This window comes from Pristiophorus japonicus, chromosome 8 (genome assembly GCF_044704955.1).
Source record: "Pristiophorus japonicus isolate sPriJap1 chromosome 8, sPriJap1.hap1, whole genome shotgun sequence".
NCBI lineage: Eukaryota > Metazoa > Chordata > Chondrichthyes > Pristiophoridae > Pristiophorus > Pristiophorus japonicus.
The window spans coordinates 173,640,367-173,665,058 of NC_091984.1; the positions used below are offsets into that span (position 1 = coordinate 173,640,367).

The following is a 24,692-nucleotide window of genomic DNA, read 5'->3' on the forward strand; positions in this document are numbered from 1 at the left end:
AGAACCGGTTCCAATGCCCCAGGAATTTGAATCCCTCCCTGCTGCACCACTGCTCAAGCCACGTATTCATCTGCGCTATCCTGCAATTCCTACTCTGACTAGCACGTGGCACTGGTAGCAATCCCGAGATTACTACTTTTGAGGTCCTACTTTTTAATTTAGCTCCTGGCTCCTTAAATTCGTTTCGTAGGACCTCATCCCTTTTTTTACCTATGTCGTTGCAGTCAGTTTTTATGTTCCCAGCAAGCTTCCTCTCATATTCTATTTTCCACCTCCTAATTAAAACCTTTGTCCTCCTCCGCTGAATTCTAAATTTCTCCCCGTCCTCAGGTTTGCTGCTTTTTCTGGCCAATTTATATGCCTCTTCCTTGGATTTAACACTATCCTTAATTTCCCTTGTTAGCCATGGTTGAGCCCCCTTCCCTGTTTTATTTTTACTCCCGACAGGGATGTACAATTGTTGAAGTTCATCCATGTGATCTTTAAATGTTTGCCATTGCCTACCCACCGTCAACCCTTTAAGTATCATTCGTCAGTCTATTTTACCAGTTACCAATGCTTGCTGTGTGTGGGTCTCTGGGCATCAGTTACCAATGTTTGCTGGGTGTAGGTCTATGGGCACCAGTTACCAATGCCTGCTGGGTGTGGGTCTATGGACACCAATTACTGGTACCTGCTGGGTGTGGGTCTATGGGCACCAGTTACCAATGCCTGCTGGGTGTGGGTCTATGGACACCAGTTACTGGTACCTGCTGGGTGTGGGTCTATGGACACCAGTTACTGGTACCTGCTGCGTGTGGGTCTATGGACACCAGTTACTGGTACCTGCTGCATGTGGGTCTCTGGGCACCAGTTACTGGTACCTGTTGGGTGTGAGTCTATGGGCACCAGTTACTGGTACCTGCTGGATGTGGGTCTATGGGCACCAGTTACCAATGCCTGCTGGGTATGGATCTATGGGCACCAGTTACTGGTACCTGCTGGGTGTAGGTCTATGGGCACCAGTTACCAGTGCCTGTTGGTTGTGGGTCTATGGGCACAAGTTAGATGCTTGTTGGATGTGGTTGTATGGGCGGCATTAGCTTTAAGTGGCCATTCTTGTATTAGCTGAGATGGTGAATGCTGATGAATGTTTTAACCACAAAAGGGATATCAGCTGAGCCTGATTCTACCCACATAGGAGTGGGAAGGAACCCTGCCAAAGTTCTTCATCCCCCACATCTAGCCCAGGGACACTGATACCAATTGCTGTACGCCCAGCGCCGTCTGGTTGAAATCCGGTATCTCAGTACAGATTACCATTCTAGTCTGTGAGCTACTGTACATCACTTCCTAACAAGGGCATTGTGAGTGAAGTTATCATTTTAATATTTGTGTATGGAAGTTGCTCCTTTTCTCCCCTCCAGTTTGCTGAGAGCTCCACAGGTGCTGACCAGTACTTTGCCCAAGTCACTGTTCTTAATGCGAGAAAGTGTTGGAAGACTATTCAACTCTGGAGGGCATTATGCCTGAGCCTGATCTCTTATGCCCATGCAAGCACACTTTCTTATGGAAGCGCAAGCTGATTGGCCCAGAGCTGCTGAGACAAACTGTAACAGTCCTCCTGCTAGTCCTGGCTGAAGTCAGGTAACTACAGCCTGAAGATTGAACCCAGGGCCTCGTGAACCCAGGGCCTGGTGAACCCAGAGTAGTTCCACAACAGACCAGGAGTGATGATTACCATCTATTTAAATAAAAGAGACCCCTGTGATTTTATATTGTTCCCAGGGTGAGTCCCTGAAACTTGGATGAACTGGCATTATATTTTTGTCGATAAAACATTTGGAGCGCACTGTGAACATTTGTTCCAAATGTGTCAAGTCAGAAACTGGGAGATAATTTCAGGAATGCACAAACTGCAACTTTTGACACAATATTGGGAGGAAATACCATTCCACGCCCTCCACACGGCATAGAAGCAATCCAGGCCTGGCAGTGGCTCGCTCTCGTAACGATGTCTGGACATCAGGTACTTTGGGCAGCGCCCCATTTTATGTATGTGTATATATACTGTATATACATACTACGCCCTTGTCATTCCCTGGACTAAAACCAGGAATAACGTTCTCTACTTGCAGCATGACCTAATGCAATAGGACCTGCAACAGCGCTGCTACAGGAATGTGGGTTAGAAATAGTGGGCCAAGGAGGTCAGCTCCTCACTTGTGTCTCAGCTGAAATCGACACCAGCTCCAATGTTCGCAAACCCAATGGGGGGGGGGGTTCAGATCCCCTGCCTGCCATTAGAGGGAGGCAGTGCTGCCACAGGGCAAATTGAGAACCAATATGCTAAAAGATAAAATGACACATGCCAATACAGTTTAATATGCTAATACATTTTTTACACGATGCTTCTAATTCAAGCCTCAAATTGCTCCCACTGCCTGTGACAGACCTGGAACTGCTCATACTGCACCATGATCTACTGATCTATGATCTATGGAGCTGAGTCCATGGTCAGATCAGCCATGATCTTATTGAATGGCGGAGCAGGCTCGAGGGGCCGTATGGCCGCCTCCTGTTCCTATTTCTTATGTCCGATTTCAAGATGTGTCACTTATCCCTGCTCTATATTCCCCACCTGGCATCAATTTTTGTAGGCAGAAAGTGCACTGGCATTCTAGTGACAACACTGCAGAGTTTTTAGAATATTTTAAACAAACTGTTTGCTCCGGATCTCACTTATTTTAGATACTCAGTTTCATATTTTTTTCTGACTTTACGTTGAAACAAAAATAGAATTTTAAAAAAACTACAAAGTCAGAAAAAGAAACTGAGTGAATAAGGAATTTTTTTTTTGTAATATGGGATGTTTTGCCTCGGAAAGTTCCAACTCATTTTTACAAAACCTTCGAATGCTTTGAAACTGAGAACCAGGAACCCTAGAGACCTGCAGCAAAAAGAGAATCCTTAACACGGTGCAGACTATTTCTCTTTACCACGGGTGGAATAGAAGTTGCATTTGTGTAAAGCTCAGAGTGTCAAAAATACATTCTAGAGCCCCTTACAGATTGGGTAAATGAGATAGAATACAGAGAGAGCAGGAGTGGAGCAGGTAGAATGGATTAATGGGGAAAAGGCAAGTCGTGATTAGGGTACTGAAAGGTGAAGGGAGGAGTCCAAGCAGAGAGATTTGGGCGGGCGGGGAAGGGAGGGGGGTGGGGGGGAGTTTGAAGTTGGGGGCAAGATGACGAAACGAACAGATTGCAATGGTGAAGTGAAGAGTGGTGTAACAGGGAGAAGACCTGAGGAGTAAGGAGATCGCTGAGATAGGATTGCCAAGGTCAGGGAGGCATTTAAAGGCAAGGTTAAGGATCTTGAAGTTGATTTGTAAAAGCACGGAAAGCTGTTGGTGGGAACTAAGGTAAAGAAAGTATGGAAAACTTTGAGCAGGCAGTGGTATTGGATGAATTGCCACTTGTGAAAGTGGGAACTCCAGGCAGACTTAAAACAACAACTGCATTTTTATAGTGCCTTTTAAAAATGATAGAGAGGGAAGATAGATCATGAAAGTAAACTAGCACGAAATATAAAAAGAGATAGTAAGAGTTTCTACAGGTACATAAAAAGGAAGAGTGGCTAAAGTAAATATTGGTCCCCTAGAGGATGAGACTGGGGAATTAATAACGGGGAACAGGGAAATGGCAGAGACGTTAAACAAATATTTTGTGTTGGTCTTCACGGTGGAAGACACTTAAAAACATCCCAATAGTGGATAATCAAGGGGCTATAGGGAGGGAGGAACTTAATACAATCACTATCACTAATGAAGTAGTACTCAGTAAAATAATGGGACTAAAAGTGGACAAGTTCCCTGGACCTGATGGCTTACATCCTAGGGTCTTAAAAGAAATGGCTGTAGAGATAGTTGATGCATTGGTTGTAATCTACCAAAATTCCTTGGATTCTGGGATGGACCCATAGGTTTGGAAAACCGCAAATGTAACGCCTCTAAATAAAAAAGGAGGCAGACAAAAAGCAGGAAACTATAGACCAGCTAGCCTAACATTTGTCGTTGGGAAAATGCTGGAGTCCATTATTAATGAAGCAGTTGCAGGACATTTGGAAAAGCATGATTCAATCAAGCAGAGTCAGCACGGTTTTATGAAAAGGAAATCATGTTTGACAAATTTGCTGGAGTTTTTTGAGGATGTAACAAGCAGGGTGGATAAGGGGGAACCAGTAGATGTGGTATATTTGGATTTCCAGAAGGCATTCGATTAGGTGCCATATAAAAGATTACTGCACAAGATAAAAGTTCATGGGGTCGGGGTAATATATTAGCATGGATAGAGGATTGACTAACTAACAGAAAACAGAGAGTCGGGATAAATGGGTCATTTTCCGGTTGGCAAACAATGACTAGTGGGGTGCCGCAGGGTGACAAAGTATGGATGCGGGTTTTATCAGCGGTTGGACTGAGGCAGCCAGGTAGGCGGGCGATGTTGGAGGTGGAAATAGGTGGCTGTTGTGATGGAGGATATGGGTTCATAAGCTTAGCTCGGGGTCAAACAGTCCGCTTCAGCCCGAGAGGGAGTATGGAGTTTGTGGTGCGGGTACGGAGTATGCGGCTGGAGCCAAAGACGATGGCTTAGAATCTTCATGTAATAAAGGCATGAATGAGATTCTTGCCGATAGAAGCAGAAAGATAACAGCAGAGATGGACGACAAAATGATGAAGGTGGAAGAAGGCAGTCTTTTGTTTCTAACTTGGCCTGCTGCTATTGAGATGTGTGTCATCCATTACCACCATTGCCCTGCTGAGTTCCCAACCTCTGCTGTTCTGTTGTTGGGAGGTCTGTGCACAGTAGATATTTGCCAGCACAAGTGGGCTGAGGGTGACTGGTCATTTTGCTGCTTTCATGCAGCTCTAAGTGCTTTTGGTTAACAAGGCTGAAGGAATCTATGAAGGAAGTTACCCGAGTGCCACTCAACACTGTCACTACTTGCTAGAAGCCTGCATGTGAATAGCCTGCTTTAATTGACACGTCCCTCGCTGCTCTGGGCTGGCTAGTTCTTCCAGAGTAACCACAAAGGGAATGTTCCCAGTGCTTTGCCTGCAATTCCTTTCCTCCTCTCCTGAAGGTGCCACTCCCACCACCCCAACCCCCCCCGAAGGTACCATCTCGCCTCCCCCCGGAAGATACCAACTCTCTTCTCCCCCCACCCCCCCCCCCCCCCCCGAAGGTGCCAACTCTATCCCCTCCCCTTCCCTTCTAAAGGTGATGACCCCCCTCCCCTCCCCTCCTGGTGCCATCTCTCCTCTCCCCTCCTGAAGGTGCCGACCCCCTCCCCTCCTGGTGCCATCTCTCCCCTCCCCTCCCCTTCTGAAGGTGCAGACCCCCTCCCCTCCTGAAGGTGCTGACTCCTGCTCTCCTGACAAATCCCCCCCCCCCCCCCCCCCCGTTCCCGTGAAGATGCTGACCGTGTCCTCATCCAGAGTCAGCCTTGGCTCAGTGATAACCCTCTCGCCTCTGAATCAGAAGGTTGTGTGTTCAAGTCCCACTCCTAGGGATTTGAGCACAAAATCTAGGTTGACACTCCAGTGCAGTACTGAAGGAATGCTGCACTTTCAGAGGTGCCGTCTTTTGGGGGAGTCATTGAACCAAGGCGCCCTCCCCTCCCCGTCTGCCCTCTCGGGCGGATGTACAAAATCTTATGGAACTTTTTTGAAGAAAAGCAGGTGAGTTCTCCCCAGTGTCCTGGCCAATGTTTATCCCTCAACCAACATGTCAAAATAGATTATCTGTTCATTATCATGTAGCTGTTTGTGGGAGCTTGTTGTGCTTGGTTGCTGAGTTTCCTAGATTACAACAGTCGTGAAAGGCGCTATATAAATGCTTGTTTTTCTATCTCTCACATCCAACACATACATTTCGTAGTAGTGACAAGGAACGGTATCCCTGACAGACTTTTAAAAAATTAAGCCGAGGCACTGAGGCCAATTGTAGCACCCTTAATGTCACTCTAGCTGGGCCACAGAACTAGGATTGACCCCGGGGCTGTACTGATCCGTACTGCTGCTTCCTGTAGCAATTGAACCATGGGATGGGGGCGGGGGGTAGGATCACCCTGTAAATGTTTGCGTCACACCAGACGTCTCTGTTTAAGGCAGCGAATAGTTCAATTCTGCCCGTGCGACACTTTAATCACACGCACACATACTAAACAACTGCAGCCACTTCCTGAAACATGCCAAGTGCTGTCTTAGTGTGGGTTTAGCCCGCTGCCGTTTCCTGTATTTAAAACAAAACAAAAAAGAACACAGAGGGGCAGCTTTCATTTCTCGCCTGGAATTTGCCGACTGTGAACAAAGTTTGAAAACTGACAGTATTGTTGGGTTGCCTCTACCTCTGACTACTGAGTGAACATCCCTCTCTCATTTGCCTGCGCTCTTTAAGCTTCTCTGCACATTAAAACTGTTTAGCTGACGCCCCACAGCCCCTACAAATTCCAGGGATTCCTTCAGTTGCAGTCTGTATTCGGAGGTAAGATCTTCCAGCAAATGTTTGATGTAGTTTTATATAACTTGGCTTTTTATTTTAGAAGTTGATATTTTCTGCGATAATGCTGACTTAACTGGTGGATGAGCCGGATAAGGACATTGGCCTGAGTCACTCCTGTACTGTTACAACTCAGAATGAAAGTGGTTGTTCGGAGATAAAAGTGAGTTCCAGTCTGCAGTAAATTGCGCAGCAGGGTAGCAGATTAGTTAGCTAAAAATTAATTTTGTGGTGTTGGTGATTGGCCACTAAACTTTTATTGACTACTTAAGTAAAACATTTTTACAATGTTCTTATCATAAAAACAGCCAGATGCATAATAAGTCCAATATAAAAATTCTTGTGTTTTAATAGGCAGATATTTGAGAATGTTGACCAAGTGGGTGGAGAAGATGGACTGTGGAGGTTAGGGACGGGGGAACGGGGTGCAGGGTACGTGTCGGGGTACAGTAAATGGTTTCTCAGTTATTCCATTTAAAAACCGTTTTTTGAGGATGGCACCAAATTGGGGAATGTAGTACAGAGGAGGATTGTGACTAAATACAGGAAGACATCAACAAACTTGAAGAATGGGCGTGTAATTTGCAGATGAACTTCAATATATTAGTGCGAGGTAATATATTTTGGTGGGAAGAATAAGGAGGCCACATTCTTTGGAAAATAAGTGTCTAAATGGGGTAGAGGAACAGAAGACTACCAATAGACAGATCACTAAAAGTAACGGCACAAGTTAATAAGGCCATAAAAAAGCATTGGGATTCATTTCTAGAGGGATAAAATTAAAAAGCAGAGAAGTTATGTTAAACTTGTATAGAATCTTGGTTTGGCCACGTTTAGAATACTGTGCACAGTGCTGGTCCCCATATTATAAAAAGGATGTAGAGGGACTGGGGAAGGTGCAAAAAAGATTGACTAGAATGATAACTCAGAGATTCTATCCATCAGGAAAGATTGAACAGGCCGGGGCTCTTGTCTCCAGAAAAGATTAGACTGAGGGGTGACCCGATAGAGATCTTCAAGATTATGAAAGGGTTTGATAGGGTAACCGTAAAGAAGATGTTTCCACTTGCGGGCAAGTCCAGAACTAGGGTTCATAAATATAGGACAGTCACTAATAAATCCAATAGGGAATTCAGGAGAAACTTCTTTACCCAGAGCGGTGAGAATGTGGAACTCACCACTACAAGGAGCAATTGAGGCGAAAAGTACAGCTGCATTCAAGGGGAAGCTAAATAAGCACATGAGGGAAAAAGGAATAGAGGGTTATGTTGATGGGGTTAGAGTAAGAGTGGTGGGAGGAGACTCTTGTGGAGCTTAAACACCGACATGGACCTGTTGGGCCAAATGGCTCCCTTCTGTACTGTGAAGGAGTACCAATCGTTCACATTTCAAATTCAGTCCTAATTGGAGGAATTGGGGTGAGGTGGGGAAGGAGGGCAGGGGCTTAGCTGTGCTCGACCTCCAAACAATGGTTTGCAGTTATGTAACGCCTTTAGTGTAGGGAAAACAAGCCAGGACACTGACCACTCTGCAGACTGGTAACTGACTTCACGTTCGGCAAGAAAACGCGCCGTAGAGAGAGCTCAGCGCTGTTTGCCCTTCATAAGATACAGTTCAGTAGTTTGTTCCATGTATCGATCCCGTCTGAAGATCTGCTCTGTAGCTGCTGTCTGATTCTCTTTGATAAGCACAGTGGCTCTGCTTGACCTGATGCCGGACCATTACCATAACCCATTCTATGCAGAATATATTTACCCCCCCCTTCCCAATCCCGGTTACAGTGCCGGAGGATGAAAGTCTTGATTTGCTTCACCCCTCGTGTCATTGAGTCTCAATCCATTCCAATTCTGACATGTAAACTCCATAGATGGGGCATATTTGTCATCTTGTTAGCAATGTGGTCTAATTTTCTGTTTCTTCAGAAGTCTGAGGGGAAGTTGTTTGTAAGGCTGGAGGTAGCTGCCTTTGCACATGATGCACTGATGCTTGTGTAGTTTGAGATCTGTGACCACAGGAAGCAGTGTCCGGCGTGCGTGAAGCTGAGCAGCCAGTACAAGGCAGCAGGAGAGTCTACGCTCATCAGACCAAAATCGTCTGTGTTTTTGGTGGGGAGGGGTTAATGTTGACCAAATTACTGTAAGAAATGGCAGGAAACATAGAAACAGAAATTTACAGCGCAGAAGCAGGCCATTTCGGCCCATCGTGTCCACACCAGCCGACAAAGAGCCGCACGGCCCTTGTTCAGCAGCCCTAAAGGTTACATATAAATCTATGAACAATGATGGAAAGGCAAAGAGCACCCAGCCCAACCAGTCTGCCTCACACAACTGCGACACCCCTTATACTGAATCATTCTATACTCCACCCCAACCAGAGCCATGTGATCTCCTAGGAGAGGCAAAAAACAAATAAAAACCCAGGCCAATTTAGGGAGAAAAAAATGGAGGAAGGAAGGCAATGGGGTGTCCTCATGATTTCCCCCCCCCCCAAGCTAAGACATGCTTCTGAGGGGGCCCCTTCCCCCATGAACTGAATCACACTCACGAGGACCCCTGTTGTAGCTTCAAACGACCGGGTCAGTCCGCCAGAGGGAAAAAAATACATTCCTTGCAGAAAACATATTCTGTAAGTACATAGTAACAAATAAGGTGCTAGTAAGTTTAAAAATAGTTACTGCAAATAAACTTTGGTTTGATTATAGAGCAGAAACAAATGTGATGACAGGCGCCAGAAATCTCTCGATTAGGACCAACAGGTCTGCCGCCTACAGTCTAGAAACCCGTGGCCTAAAGTACTGTTTGATTTGGACTAGTTTATTTGAACAGTGTGCATTGTAGGACACTAATGAATACTTTTATGCTACTCAGAATCTAGAGGCCATTCTTGGTACTTTAAGTGAGAATGAATTACCCAGTGCACACAAAACCACTTCATGGAACTAAGCCTTGATTTTGATTTATAGGAGAAAAAACCCCAGGGTTCTGGAATTTATGCCCTGACTGCTATCTGTTTAACCATTAAAATAATGCTCTTATAGACTAATCTTTGCTATTTAAAATAAAAAGTTGATTAAAGAATAAATATTCCTGTTGCCATAGTGACTTTAGTGAAGAAGTACACCATCTTGTGAGCTATTTAACAATTAATTCCAGGTTTTATCCCTAGGCTACACTGAGTTACTCATAGGGATGGTGTGGAGGGGAATATCCACCAGGGTTGCTGTGTCAGCTGTGGTTCATTCAGTAGTGCTCTTGCATCTGAGTCAGAAGGTCATGGGTACAAGCCCCAATCGAGAGGCTTAAAGCCCATAATCTAGGTTGGTACTTCTGTGGAGTACTGAGGGAGTGCTGCACTGTCAGAGAAGGTGTCTTTTGGATGATACTATAAACCGAGTCCCACTCTTGGGTGATCATGCCACAATTCGAAGAAGAGCAGAGGAATTTTCCCAGTGTTCTGGCCAATATTTATCCCGCAACCCCCATGTCACTAAAACACATTATCTCATTGCTGTTTGGGGAACCTTGCTGTGTGTCAGTTGTCTGCCACGTTTGCCGACATAACACACTTTAAAAAAAGACTTTCATTTATATAGCACTTTTCACAACGTTAGGATGTCCCAAAGCTCTTTACAGCCAATTAATTACATTTTTAAAAAAAGTGTAATCACTGTTGTAATGCAGTAAACATTAATTGTAATGAATTGGGATGTCCTGAGGTTGTGAAAGTTTCTGTCTAACTGGAGGTTCATTCATTCTTGATCACTGGCCAGCAACCATTGTTGAATTGCAAGCCCAGGTGTCAGATGAGGAATGATTAGGGCCAGTCTGTGATGCCTCCACAGCAGAATAACCTGACATTCACTATCTAGGCTCGCACATGAACAATGAGCAAGATACCAGAGAGCAACAGGTGACTGTGGAACTGCACCCTTCAAGAGTCAGTGCCTTGAAAAGAGAAGGGTGTGTCAGAGTTACCTCCCCCCCCCCCCCCCAGGCAATACATAACTCAGCGGCAAATGTAATGAATGATGTGATACTGAACCACACAAACCAGAAAGGTTTGATCCCAGCGTGTGCTCAGTCAGTCATTCCTGACTGAGTGGCAGTGGGGTCATTGCAATTAGCCTTGGTACCCCAGGTCAAGGAGAGGAGAGAAGCTGTCTTGGGCTCTGCTGCTGATTACTGAACATCACTCCCTGCTATATGTGGGGACATCTGGTGGATCCAGGACTCTGATGCCGCCCGTGACAACAACTTTTATTTATATAGCGCCTTTAACGTAGTAAAATGTCTCAAGGCACTTCACAGCAGTGTTATAAGACAAAACAGATAAATTTGACACCGAGCCACATAAGAAGAAATTACGGCAGATGACCAAATGCTTGGCTGATGAGGTAGGTTTTAAGGAGGAAAGTGAGGTAGGCGGAGAGGATTAGGGAGGGAGTTCCAGAGCTTGGGGCCTAGGCAACAGAAGGCACGGCCACCGATGGTTGAGCAGTTATAATCAGGGATGCTCAAGGGGGCAGAATTTGAGGATCACAGATATCTGGTAGGGTTGTGAGGCTGAAAGAGATGACAGAGATAGGGAGGGGCGAGGCCATGGAGGGATTTGTAAACAAGGATGAGAATAACTGACCAACACATTTCTTGGCTTAGATATGGTCATTAGCTTGAGGTACGGAGTTTATGCATAAGAACATAAGAACAGAAGAATTAGGAACAGGAGTAGGCCATCTAGCCCCTCGAGCCTGCTCTGCCATTCAACAAGATCATGGCTGATCTGGCCGTGGACTCAGCTCCACTTACCCGCCCGCTCCCCGTAACCCTTAATTCCCTTATTGGTTAAAAATCTATCTATCTGTGACTTGAATACATTCAATGAGCTAGCCTCAACTGCTTCCTTGGGCAGAGAATTCCACAGATTCACAACCCTCTGGGAGAAGAAATTCCTTCTCAACTCGGTTTTAAATTGGCTCCCCCGTATTTTGAAGTTGTGCCCCCTAATTCTAGTCTCCCCGACCAGTGGAAACAACCTCTCTGCCTCTATCTTGTCTATCCCTTTCATTATTTTAAATGTTTCTATAAGATCACCCTCCATCCTTCTGAACTCCAACGAGTAAAGACCCAGTCTACTCAATCTATCATCATAAGGTAACCCCCTCATCTCCGGAATCAGCCTAGTGAATCGTCTCTGTACCCCCTCCAAAGCTAGTATATCTTTCCTTAAGTAAGGTGACCAAAACTTCATGCAGTACTCCAGGTGCGGCCTCACCAATACCCTATACAGTTGCAGAAGGACCTCCCTGCTTTTGTACTCCATCCCTCTCGCAATGAAGGCCAACATTCCATTCGCCTTCCTGATTACCTGCTGCACCTGCAAACTAACTTTTTGGGATTCATGCACAAGGATACCATCTTGCCGTCCGGAGGAGGCGGGGGTCCCCGATGGAGGGCACTCTACGCGGGGGTCCTCCCACTATTCATCGGGGACTTGGCCTGGAGGGTGGTGCACGGAGCAGTGCCGTGCAATAAATTTTTAAGCCGGTTCACGGACTCCCAGGCCGCCTGCAATTTCTGCGGTCTGGAAGAGTCCGTGTTCCATGTTTTTATGGAATGCACAAGGTTGCAGCCCCTGTTTTATTATTTGAAGGGGCTGCTCCTGAAATTCTGGCTGCACTTCAGTCCCACTCTCCTGATCTTTGGGCACCCTGTGCGGAGGGGAGCGGGTAGGTCCGAAGGCCTCCTCGTAGGACTGCTCCTGGGCATGGCCAAGGGTGCCATCAGCCGGTCCAGGCAGCGGGCGGTCGAGGGGGTCGTTCAACCTGACTGCCTGCCTCTCTTCCGCTCTTACATCCGGTCCAGGGTGTCCTTGGAGATGGAGCACGCGGTGTCCACCGGTACGCTCGCGGCCTTCCGCGAGAGGTGGGCACCGGAGGGACTGGAGTGCATCATCACGCCCGGCAACCAAATTTTAATTTGATTTTACGTTTTAAAGTTTATTTTGTTTTAATTGCCGGTGCTTTTAGTGTCCCCCTCTCCTTTTATAGGGGGCACTGGAAAAAGGAAAAAATTTGATTTTAGTGTCCAAAAAAAAACAAAAAAAAAGAAAAAAAAAAGGGCCTTGTAAATGTCTGGTGTGTCATCCAGGTCGGGTGGCACGGATACATGTTTTATGTTTTGCAGGTAGACTCTAAAAGAGTTTCATGCACAAGGACCCCCCAGGTCCCTCTGCACCGCAGCATGTTGTAATTTCTCCCCATTCAAATAATATTCCCTTTTACTGTTTTTTTTTCCCCAAGGTGGATGACCTCACACTTTCCAACATTGTATTCCATCTGCCAAACCTTAGCCCTAACCCTAACCCTAACCCTAAACCTTCGCTTAACCTATCTAAATCTCTTTGCAGCCTCTCTGTGTCCTCTACACAACCTGCTTTCCCACTAATCTTTGTGTCATCTGCAAATGTTGTTGCACTACACTCTGTCCCCTCTTCCAGGTCATCTATGTATATTGTAAACAGTTGTGGTCCCAGTACCAATCCCTGTGGCACACCACTAACCACCGATTTCCAACCCAAAAAGGACCCATTTATCCCGACTCTCTGCTTTCTGTTAGCCAGCCAATTCTCTATCCATGCTAATACATTTCCACTGACCTCGCGTACCTTTATCTTCTGCAGTAACCTTTTGTGTGGCACCTTATCGAATGCCTTTTGAAAATCTAAATACACCACATCCATCGGTACACCTCTATCCACCATGCTCGTTATATCCTCAAAGAATTCCAGTAAATTAGTTAAACATGATTTCCCCTTCATGAATCCATGCTGCGTCTGCTTGATTGCACTATTCCTATCTAGATGTCCCGTTATTTCTTCCTTAATGATGGTTTCAAGCATTTTCCCCACTACAGATGTTAAACTAACCGGCCTATAGTTACCTGCCTTTTGTCTGTCCCCTTTTTTAAACAGAGGCATTACATTAGCTGCTTTCCAATCCGCTGGCACCTCCCCAGAGTCCAGAGAATTTTGGTAGATTATAACGAATGCATCTGCTATAACTTCCGCCATCTCTTTTTAATATCCTGGGATGCATTTCATCAGGACCAGGGGACTTGTCTACCTTGAGTCCCATTAGCCTGTCCAGCACTACCCTCCTTGTGATAGTGATTGTCTCCACCAGTGGAAGAGTCATCAAGCCTGGACCCTAGAGGGGAGGAATTTCAATCTTAGTTACCAAGTCCTTTGTTACATTCCTTGTACGGCCAAATTTGTAGGGATCTAAATGCTGCCCCATGGCGACATCATCCAAAAACACGGCGTCAGTTCCACATGTATGCTGACGATACCCGTTTCTCTCTCCACCATTTCTCTCGACCCCTCCACAGTCTCTAAATTGTCATACTGCTTGTCCGACATCCAGTTCTGGATGAGCAGAAATTTTCTCCAATTAAATATTAGGAAGACTGAAACCATTGTTTTCAGTCCCCGCCACAAACTCTGTTCCCCCGCTACTGACTCCATCCCTCTCCCTAACATCTGTCTGAGGCTGTACCACACTAGTTGCAACCTTGGTGTCGTATTTGACTCTGAAATTAGCTTCCGACCACATATCCGTAGTATAACGAAGACCGCCTATTTCCACCTCCGTAACGCAGAAAAGTGTGGGAAGTGATACATTTTGGTAGAAAGAATGAGGAGAGGACATATAAACTAAAGGGTACAATCCTAAAGAAGGTGCGTAAACAGAGAGACCTAGCAGTATATGTGCACAAATCGTTGAAGGTGGCAAGACAGGTTGAGAAAGCGGTTAAAAAAGCTTACAGGATCCTGGGCTTCATGAATAGAGGTATAGAGCACAAAAGTGTGGAAATTATGATGAACCCGTATAAAATAATGGTTCGGCTTCAACTTGGAGTATTGTGTCCAATTCTGGGCACCTCACTTGAAGGCCTTAGAGATGGTGCAGAAAAGATTTATGATAATGATTCCAGGGATGAGTGACTTCAGTGGATAGACTGGAGAAGCTGGGGTTGTTCTCCTTAGAGCTGTGAAGATTGTGGGGAGATTTGATAAAGGTGTTCAAAATCATGAGGGGTCTGGACAGAGTAGAGAAAAATTGTTCAGAAGACACAGATATAAGGCGATTGGCAAATGAATCAACTTTTTTATACAGCCAGTGGTTAGGATCTGGAATGCACTGCCTGAAAGGGTGGTGGAGGCAGACTCGATCACTGCGTTCAAGAGGGAGTTAGATAAGTACCTGAAAGAAAATAATTTGCAGGGAAAGGGGGCGGGAGATTGGGACTAGCTACAGTGACCTTGCAGAGAGCCGGCATGGGCTTGATGGGCTGAATGGCTGCCTTCCGTGCTGTAACCATTCTATGATTCTAACATCGCCCGTCTCCACGCCGCCTCAGCTCATCCGCTGCTGAAATCCTCATCCATGCCTTTATTATTTTTAGACTTAACTATTCCATCGCACTCCTGGCTGGCCTCCCACGTTCTACTCTACATAAACTTGAAGTCATCCAAAACTCAACTGCGTGTGTCCTAAATCGCACCAAGTCCTATTCACCCATCACCCCTGTGCTCACTGACCTACATTGGCTCCCAGTTCAGTAACGTCTCGATTTCAAAATTCTTATCCTTCATCCCTCCATGGCCTCGCCCCTCCCGATCTCTGTAATCTCCTCCAGCCCCACAACCGCCCCCGAGATATCTGCGCTCCTCTAATTCTGTCCTCTTCAGCATCCCTGATTATAATCGCTTAACCATTGGTGTCTGTGCCTTCTGTAGCCTCTGCCCTAAACGCTGCCTACACCTCTCCACCTCTCTACCACTCTCCGCCTCTCTACCACTCTTTCCTTCTTTAAGACCCTCCTTAAAACCTACCTCTTTGGCCAAGCTTTTGGTCACCTGCCCTAATTTCTCCTTGTGTGGCTCGTTGTCAATTTGTTTGCCTTATTATACTCCTGTGAAGCACCTTGGGACGTTCTACTACGTTAAAGGTGCTATATTAAATACAAGTTGCTGCTGAGATAGCTATCAAAATGCCTGTCCATTAACGCATCTTCCCTTGGGGTGCTATTTCCTTTCTGTGTGAAGAAATCCAGTGGCTCGGCTCGGCTGGGCTGGGTTGGATCATTTTCTTTCCTCACCTATAATTTAGGCTCCCATAAAAGCTGACTTTAATTCATATCAAATTCAGCAATAAGTTTAAATGAAACAGACGGCAGCCGAGGAATTAAAGAGACACAGTACTGCCATGTTGCTGTAGGTAGGTTAGATGTAGAAGCACTGGAGAAAGTGCAAAAAAGATTTACAAGGATGATACCAGAATTGAGAGGGCATAACTATCGGGAAAGGCCAAAGCTGGGGCTCTTTTCTCTAGAAAAGAGAAGGCTGAGGGGGTGACGTAATGGAGGTCTTTAAAATTATGAAGGGGTTTGATAGGCTAGTTATAGAGAAAATGTTCTGGAGACCAGAACTAGGGGCCATAAGAATAAGATAGTCAGTAATAAAACCAATAACGAATTCAGGAGAAACTTCCTTACTCCGAGAGTGGTGGGAATGTGGAACTAGTTACCACAGGACTGGTTGAGGCGACTCGATGTATTCAAGGGGAAGCTAGATAAGCATATGAGGGAGAAATGAATGAAAGGGTAGGGTGATGGGTTTAGATGAAGACCAGTTAGAAAGACTTGCACATATATAGCAGCTTTCAGGGTGTCCCAGCGCGCTTTACAGCCCACGATGAAGTTTTTTTTTTAAGTGTAGTCATGGTTGTAACGTAGGAAACGCAGCAGCCAATTTACACACAGCAAGCTCCCACAAACAGCGATGTGATAATGACCAGATAATCTGTTTTAGTGATGGTGATTGAGGGGTAAATAGTGGCCAGGACACCGGGGATAACTCCCCTGCTCTGAAAGGGTGCCAAGGGATCTTTTACGTCCACGTGAGGGGGCAGACCGGGCCTGGGTTTAACATTTCATCTGATAGATGGCACCTCCGACAGGGCAGGGCTCCCTCAGCACTGCACTGGAGTGTTAGAACATAAGAATTAGGAACAGGAGTAGGCCACCTAGCCCCTCGGGCCTGCTCCGCCATTCAACAAGATCATGGCTGATCTGGCCATGGACTCAGCTCCACTTACCCGCCCGCTCCCCATAACCCTTAATTCCCTTATTGGTTAAAAATCTATCTATCTGTGATTTGAATACATTCAATGAGCTAGCCTCAACTGCTTCCTTGGGCAGAGAATTCCACAGATTCACAACCCTCTGGGAGAAGAAATTCCTTCTCAACTCGGTTTTAAATTGGCTCCCCCGTATTTTGAGGCTGTGCCCCCTGTGTTAGCCTGGAGTATGTGCTCAAGCCTCTGACGTGGGACTTGAACCCACAAACTTCTGACTCAGAGTCCAGAGTGCTGAATACTTGTCAGATTGTATGTAAGCTTCAGCCCCGGAAGCTGCCGTGTTGATAACCAGAGCATTGGCTGACCAGGCACTTTTTCCTCCCCTGAAGCCTCCTGTGTCTAGGTGCTGGGTCTGAGCCTGGGCGCAGGCGGGCCGCGCTTGCGGTGCCGGGCGGGGGTGACGTCAGCGACGGCCGCTCCGAGCCGGGGAATCTGGGCAGCGATCCTCGGTCATGTGTCAATCCAGCCAGCAGCAGCAGCAGCAGCCGGCGGCGCTGAAGGGAGGGAAATGGTGAGATGTAAATCTTTGCATAATACCACTGCCGCTGCATGTTACAACCTGCACAGAGTTAAAATTCATGTCCGGAGATCCCGCTGCACCGATGCAAGCCAGGCAGAGCAGCAAGAAGCCGACGGCTCGGTGGTGTCTAGCGGTGTTGGCTCTATCAGGCGAGCGCACTTCAGGTACTGTGCAGGATCTCTCTTTATCTCTCTGTATGTAATGGCACCTGCAGGACCGAAAACCCGTGCCCGAGCGAGTGACAGTAATCGCCTTGTAAAGCTGCTATGTAATAGCTTTGCAGCCTGAATAGATTGTGTGTGTGTGGGGGAGAGAGAGAGTACCAACTGGTGTTATCTTTGGGGGGTGGGGGAGAGAGGGAGAGCAGTGGGTGTCTGCAGGAGTTATGGAGGGGGAAGAGGAGAGGCTGCCTGCAGGAGTTATGGAGGGGGAAGAGGAGAGACTGCCTGCAGGAGTTGTGGAGGGGGAAGAGGAGAGGCTGCCTGCAGGAGTTATGGAGGGGGAAGAGGAGAGACTGCCTGCAGGAGTTGTGGAGGGGGAAGAGGAGAGACTGCCTGCAGGAGTTGTGGAGGGGGAGAGGGTGTCTGCAGGAGTTGTGGAGGGGGAGAGGGTGACTGTAGGAGTTGTGGAGGTGGAGGGGGAGAGGGTGTCTGCAGGAGTTGTGGAGGGGGAGAGGGTGACTGTAGGAGGAGAGATGAGAGGGTCCCTGTAGGAATTGTGGAGCGGGAAGAGGAGAGGAGGGGGAGTTGTGGAGGGGGAGAGGATGACTGTCGGAGTTGTGAAGGGGGAGAGAGGAAAGGGTGCCTGCAGGAGTTGTGGAGGGGGAGAGGGTGACTGTAGGAGTTGTGGAGGGGGAAGAGGAGAGGGTGCTTGCAGGAGTTGAACAGAACAACAAGAACAGAGCTGTGATTCATTGCTTGTGAAACTGCGAGCCTGGTGCCGAGAGGGATGCAGGAGAGGGAGGTTGGTGTTTTTATGCAGTGATGCTGCTTGCTGATGATTGGCCGGGTATTCTCTGCAGTGGAGAGAGGAGGGAGGGAGGGAGAAGGGCCGTGTTTGGGGACGCGCGGCTCAGTGTGATTGCACAGCAAGTGCGCAGCGTGCCTGGCACAGAGATGGTGCGGGTCTGGTGAGTGATGTTTCGGCAGCAGCAACACTGGGGATGGATAGTCAGTAGAAGGGAGCTTGTTTGTTGTGCTCATTTTTAATGAATGAATGAGTTAGTGCTTGTGACGAGAGTTGGAGACGGTGAAAGGTGGCGAGGAGAAAGGTCCTTATCTGTCACAGGATTTCCAGGAAGCAGCGTTATTGTGGAAGTCCAAGGGACGTGTCGCCGTGCGGGTTAAACCCGGAGGATGCGTAGATCGATGTGATAGTCCTACTCCAGAACTGCATCCACGTTCCCCATTCAGGTGCAGCCCCCTCCGGTGCGGCCGCTGTTGCTGGCCTCCTCCTCTGCAGGTTGTTTATGTATCAAAGCAGAAATGTTCAGATAACATTCGGCACTTCTCACTCAATGTGTTCGCCTCGGTGGCTTTTCACATCCTTTCGCCCCGGGATGAAATGGCTTTGCTCAAAGCTCTCTCCACTTCCCAACCCCGCTCGCCAATTTAACCCTTTGAGATTCGACCCGCACAGGACTTGTGTCAAATCAAATCCGGCACTGTTCCCGGTACCAGAGCAAGATCTCTGCTGCCCAGACTCGCTGCTTCAAGATTTGGGTCTTCTGCATCATACAGGACATCATCTCTTTCCAAGATGCACAATGTTTGACTGGGAGTTGTGGGATATGCAGTGTCTTGAGTACATTATGTGATGGTGCCTAGTGTTTTGGGGACAAAGTGAATTGTAATTATTGATTCTGTTGCTCTGTATTGGGAAAGCCATTCTTGACTGCAACAGGGCTTGATGTTCAACTGACATAAAAGACACTAGATTTTATATAAGTTATTGAACTTTAAAATCAAATGATTCTACGAGGCAAATTTAACCAGATTGAATTAGTCAAAGATTTGGGTAATTTTGTTTGCTCTCCTTGCCTTGCTCCCCCCCCCCCCCCCTCTCTGAGAATATAGTATCCCAGCTTATTCCTTATTGACTTTCCAACTTCCTCTGGGTGGGCATCCTACATGACCTCCACAAATCCCCTCTGGGCCAGGAGATGTAGTGGCTCATTGACACCACTCTTCCATTTTGTCCCGTTCCTGCCTCTGGGGAGAAACCTTTATTGCTCGTGTAGTGCAGCTCAGACCTGGAAGCACAGCTTTGTTCCTTAGTGTCACGTCATGCAATCATTGCAAACTGCGTGCCTTAAAATAACACAGCTGTGGGAGTTCCTGGGTCTTTATAAATGACTGTTGTTACTGAGAGTTATATTTTTCTTTTTCTGCCCTATCTCCTGTTCCTTGCCAACAGGCTACATGTGCTCCTAGGTCTGTGCCTGTACCACCATGTAACTAGTCTGCCATTACAAGGGCAAGCTGGCACTTTGCTAGCTTGCCCTCTGTTTCTCTGCCCCTGGCTAAATATACCTTGCTTTAACACTGGTAGCATTTGATCACCTGTAGTGTACGATGGGGAGGGGAAGAACTTTGGCTATTCCTCTTCCGATCACCAATGTGCTGTGCTGCTAATCTGCCATCTCGGTGACAAGTTGTTCCACCTTTTCTTCAGAATTAATCACACGGTTCTAATTTATCTATGGGCACAGTGTGTTCCTTATAGCCTAAAGGGGACTTACTTGACTTGACACATTCTATTTCAACACTGAATACTATAAAGCCTCTGTTGTTCATCCAATGTCCACGTACCATAGCAACCCACGAGCTCTGCTCCTCATATCCAAGGTGGCCGAGGCGATGAAACTCTGAAACTCTTCCACCTCTATAATTGGCCATGGCCTTTCGAGGCAAGTGAGAGCAAAGGTGCGTTTGGGTTCCCGCTCCTGATTGCTATCCAATATCATCCGCTGGGAAGTGTGTGCATATGGATGTCGGGCAAGGACAGGCTTGAGCTGGGTTGCAATGCCTCCGACGGTCAAATACCCTGTGGACACTCACTCCCTCGGTTCAGGTGAAGAATATCTACTTGGGCGAGGTACTGGGGTAGTGCTTGCGTCTATGGAACTGCGCCTCCGCATAGGTCAGCACCTTCAGAGGAGGAGAAGCTGTGTTTAAACACTTTGATGCTGGTTCCATGAACTGTCGGTCATTTCGCTATTCTCTGTCTTGCTAAGTAAACTTTTCCTGCGTCTCACTTACTGCCACTCCAAGATAGGCCAGAAACAGGCACGTAGTTGGTCTGTGTTGATGGCCGTGACTGACAGACTGCACCTACTTTCTCTCTGGCAGGGCCACACAAGACAGCATGAAATCAGACAAGGCAAGGTGGTTAATTCTGTTGGCATTCTCTCTCCATACCCCGGGCAGTTTCAGACGCCTGGCAGCCTTGCACGATCTCCCCAATGAGCCATTCTTCCCACATGGCACCAAAGCTAATTAGAGCGATTTATCACAGAGTCAGCTGAGGTCACTAAACTGATTCTAATTGAACCATTGGTTGCCGGTGGTAATTTGGTCTAATGGTTCTTATTTCCAAAGCTTTAAAAACAAATTGGTCAACTAAAAACCATTCTTGGCTGTTGGGAAGTGGTAGGATGGTGCAATGTAAGAGGAGGCCATTTGGCCCATCATGCCGGTGCCAACTCTATGAAAGAGCTATCCGCTCAGTCCCATTCCCCGTACCTTTTATATTTTTCTTTTTCTAATATTTTGTCCACTTCCCTTTTAAGAGCTATTCCTATAGATTCTGCTGTTGCTGGGCACTGCCATGTCCTAATAATCTTCTCCTAACCGCTCCCTTCATTCTTTTGCCGACTTTGCATTGAAGCCCACTAGTTGCTGACGGGCCAACCAGAGGAAGTAGGGTTTTTTTTTACTAATTTACTTCATCAAAACCCTTTTTTTTAGCACTTCAGTGAGATCTCTTAACATTCTTTATTCTAATGAGAAGCGTCACAGTTATCCTGCTGTCTCCTCAGAATTAAAGCTTTTCTTCACCTGGGATCATTGTAGGCAATCTCCTCTGCCCCCTCTCCAAGGCCTTGACATCTTTCCATATAGTCATGGGCCCAAAGCTGGACACAGACTTAACTGTAGCCTTACCAAGGTAGAATGGAGCCTCTGCTCCAGGCCGCATGCTGACCTAATGGCCATTCATTGTCTAACAGGGCAGGTAGTTCCAAATTCTGAGTGGCCCTTGTCAGTTTACACACACAATCTGCTCAAACAGGTCCTGCTTTTAGGTTCTCTTCAGCAAGGGGTGGGGGTTGTGTTTGGTTTTGTACTTCTTCCCAGTGTCCTGACTATCTGTTCACCAGGAGAGACTTTTTTTTTTTTAAGCCGAATTGTCCAGCCCTGCCATTTTACAAGCATAGAGGCGGTATTGTGGAATGGTATCCGTGTAAAATCCCTGGAATCTCACCCGAGACTTTCCGTGCTGCTGTTGAATAAATCCTTTGAGAACACGGTTCACAAAGTTGGCAAGGAGCAGCGTGAACAAGGTCACCCAGCACTGGGCGCAGGGAGAGGGACTGATTATGCAAAGTTGTCTGAACTGTTCAGGTGGCAACGCTACAGGAATGTAGGAACCTTTCAATGAAATGTGTTTTAAGCAGGAAAGCAAAAACCATTTTCATCCATGTTGGCACTACAGTCTGACGGTACAGGTATGCTACTGCGCACATAGCTGGCTTGTTTATCCAGTTATTTTAAAAAGGGGAAAAAGACAATTGACATCTTTCACCATGACTCCTCACCTTCCATTTCCTGGATTTCACCAGCGTGGGTTTCTTTGATGGGAAAACAGTCTGATGGGGATAAGTGGTAAAGAGAAACTTGAATAAAGTAGTGGTGTGTGTCTCGCCATTCAGGCAAGCTAGCATCAAGCTCTGCAGCAGAGTGGCTTTGTCTTTGAGTCTGTGTTTAGGGTGTCGTGTTATGTTTGGGCTATTCCATTGCCTGACCAGCTGTATATGTATGATTCCACAGGTTACATTTCCCCCAGCTGGCTCTGCGGCGCAGGTTAGGCCAGCTGAGCTGTATGTCCAAGCCTGCACTCAAGCTCCGTACCTGGCCTCTGTCTTTTCTCTATTTCTTCCTGCCATTTAGTGTCCTTAAGCCTCTTACTAAAGTAGGATGGCGGCCAACAAGCAGGGTAAGTGTGTGGTATTTCTGGGTTTGGGGGGATGGGGGAGGGAGAATCCCAGCATCCAATGTTTGCCTGGTTAACTTGCAATGTATTCTCTTGATGTATAATGTATTGTGATTTATGCTGTTCCAACCATTGCTCTTTGTTATGTGCCCAATGTCGGTAATTAGGTAGCAGTATGTTACAATATGCTAATGTAAAGTCACCAACGATCTATCTCTGTGTATGTGCGGTGTTCTGTGCGGGTAATCTGCGTTCCTCTAACTTTGGCCTCGTCCGTCCCTTATTCCCTTCACCGCTCCACCATTGGTGGCTGTGCCTTCAGCTGCCAAGGCCCCAAGCTGGAATTCACTCCCTACACCTCTCCACCCCTCTCTCCCCTTAAAAACTACAGCTGTCCTAATCTCTCCATATGTGGCTCGGTGTTGATTCTTGTCTGATTACGCTCCTGTGAATCAATCACTGTCACTAAAAAAGTATTACTTGGTAAAATAATGGGACTAAAAGCGGACAAGTCCCCTGGACCTGATGGCCTGCATCCTAGGGTCTTAAAAGGAGTGGCTGCAGAGATAGTGGATGCATTGGTTGTAATCTACCAAAATTCCCTGGATTCTGGGGCGGTCCCAGCAGATTGGAAAACCACAAATGTAACACCCCTATTTAAAAAAGGAGGCAGACAGAAAAGAGGAAACTATAGACCAATTAGCCTAACATCTGTCATTGGGAAAATGCTGGAGTCCATTATTAAGGAAGCAGTAGCAGGATATTTGGAAAAGCATAATTTAGTCAAGCAGAGTCGGCATGGTTTTATGAAAGGGAAATCATGTTTGACAAATTTGCTGGAGTTCTTTGAGGATGTAACGAGCAGGGTGGATAAGGGGGAACCAGTGGATGTGGTGTATTTGGATTTCCAGAAGGCATTCGATAAGGTGACTGCACAAGATAAAAGTTCACGGGGTTGGGGGTAATATGTTAGCATGGATAGAGGAGTAGCTAACTATCAGAAAACAGAGAGTCGGGATAAATGGGTCATTTTCCAGTTGGTAACTAGTGGGGTGCCACAGGGATTGGTGCTGGGCCCTCAACTATTTACAATGATTTGGATGAAGGGACCGAATGTAATGTAGCCAAGTTTGCTGATGATACAAAGATAGGTGGGAAAGCAAGTTGTGAGGAGGGCCCAAGAAATCTGTAAAGGGATATAGATAGGCTAGGTGAGTGGACAAAAATTTGGCAGATGGAGTATAATGTGGGAAAGTGTGATGTTATCCAATTTGGCAGAAAAAATAAAAAAGCAAATTATTATTTAAATGGAGAAAAGTTACAAATTGCTGCAGTACAGAGGGACCCTGGGGGGGTCCTTGTGCATGAAACACAAAAAATTAGTATGCAGGTACAGCAAGTAATCAGAAAGACAGATGGAATTTTGGCCTTTATTGCAAGGGCATGGAGTATAAAGCAGAGAAGTCCTGCTACACCTGTGCAGGGTATTGGTGAGGCCACACCTAGAGTACTGCGTACAATTTTGGTCTCCTTATTTAAGGAGGGATATACTTGCATTGGAGGCAGTTCAGAGAAGGTTCAGTCAGTTGATTCCTGAGATGAAGGGGTTGACTTATGAAAAAAGGTTGAGCGGGTTGGACCTGTACTCTTGGAGTTCAGAAGAATGAGGGGTGATCTTATTGGGACATATAAGATAATGAGGGGGCTCGACAGAGTAGATACAGATAGGATGTTTCCACTTATGGGGGAATCTAGAACTAGGGAACATAGTTTTCGAATAAGGGGCCATTTAAAACTGAGATGAGGAGGAATTTCTTCTGAGGGTTGTAAATCTGTGGAATTCTGTGCCCCAGAGAGCTGTGGAGGTTGGGTCATTGAATATATTTAAGGCGGAGATGGACAGATTTTTGAGCGATTATGGGAAGCAGGCAGAGTAGTGGAGCTGAATCCATGATCAGATCAGCCATGATCGTAATGAATGTCGGAACAGGCTTGAGGGGCCAAATGGCCTACTCCTGTTTCTATTTCTTATGTGAAGCACCGTGGGATGTTTTGCTACGTTAACGTGCTATATAAATGCAAGTTGTTTATGACTGACATTCATTTGCATTCACTTCTCTTTGTCGCCCTGCTTCATTTAAAGGATCTGTCACCAAATTGCAGCCGTGGTATATTGTTAATTAGAAATTTGTACTCTGTGGAATTTAAACCTTGATTGGTA

The 24,692-nt window shown here is 46.5% G+C and overlaps 1 protein-coding gene across 6 annotated transcripts in view; it reads left to right on the top strand.

Moving 5' to 3' along the window:
* Positions 1-24,692, top strand: part of pisd (phosphatidylserine decarboxylase) — a 140,719-nt gene that overhangs the window by 78,553 nt on the left and 37,474 nt on the right. For 2 of the 6 annotated variants that reach the window (XM_070887558.1, XM_070887557.1), the window contains exons 2-3: positions 17,070-17,251; positions 22,309-22,474. The exons of 1 other annotated variant lie outside the window; for it this stretch is intronic. In XM_070887558.1, the coding sequence (XP_070743659.1) occupies positions 17,193-17,251; positions 22,309-22,474 (225 nt within the window). In that variant the 5' untranslated portion in view covers positions 17,070-17,192. Of the gene's footprint in view, positions 1-6,237; positions 6,528-17,069; positions 17,425-22,308; positions 22,475-24,692 lie in introns of those variants that run through there. 3 more of the 6 variants (XM_070887559.1, XM_070887560.1, XM_070887555.1) reach the window with 3 other exon arrangements.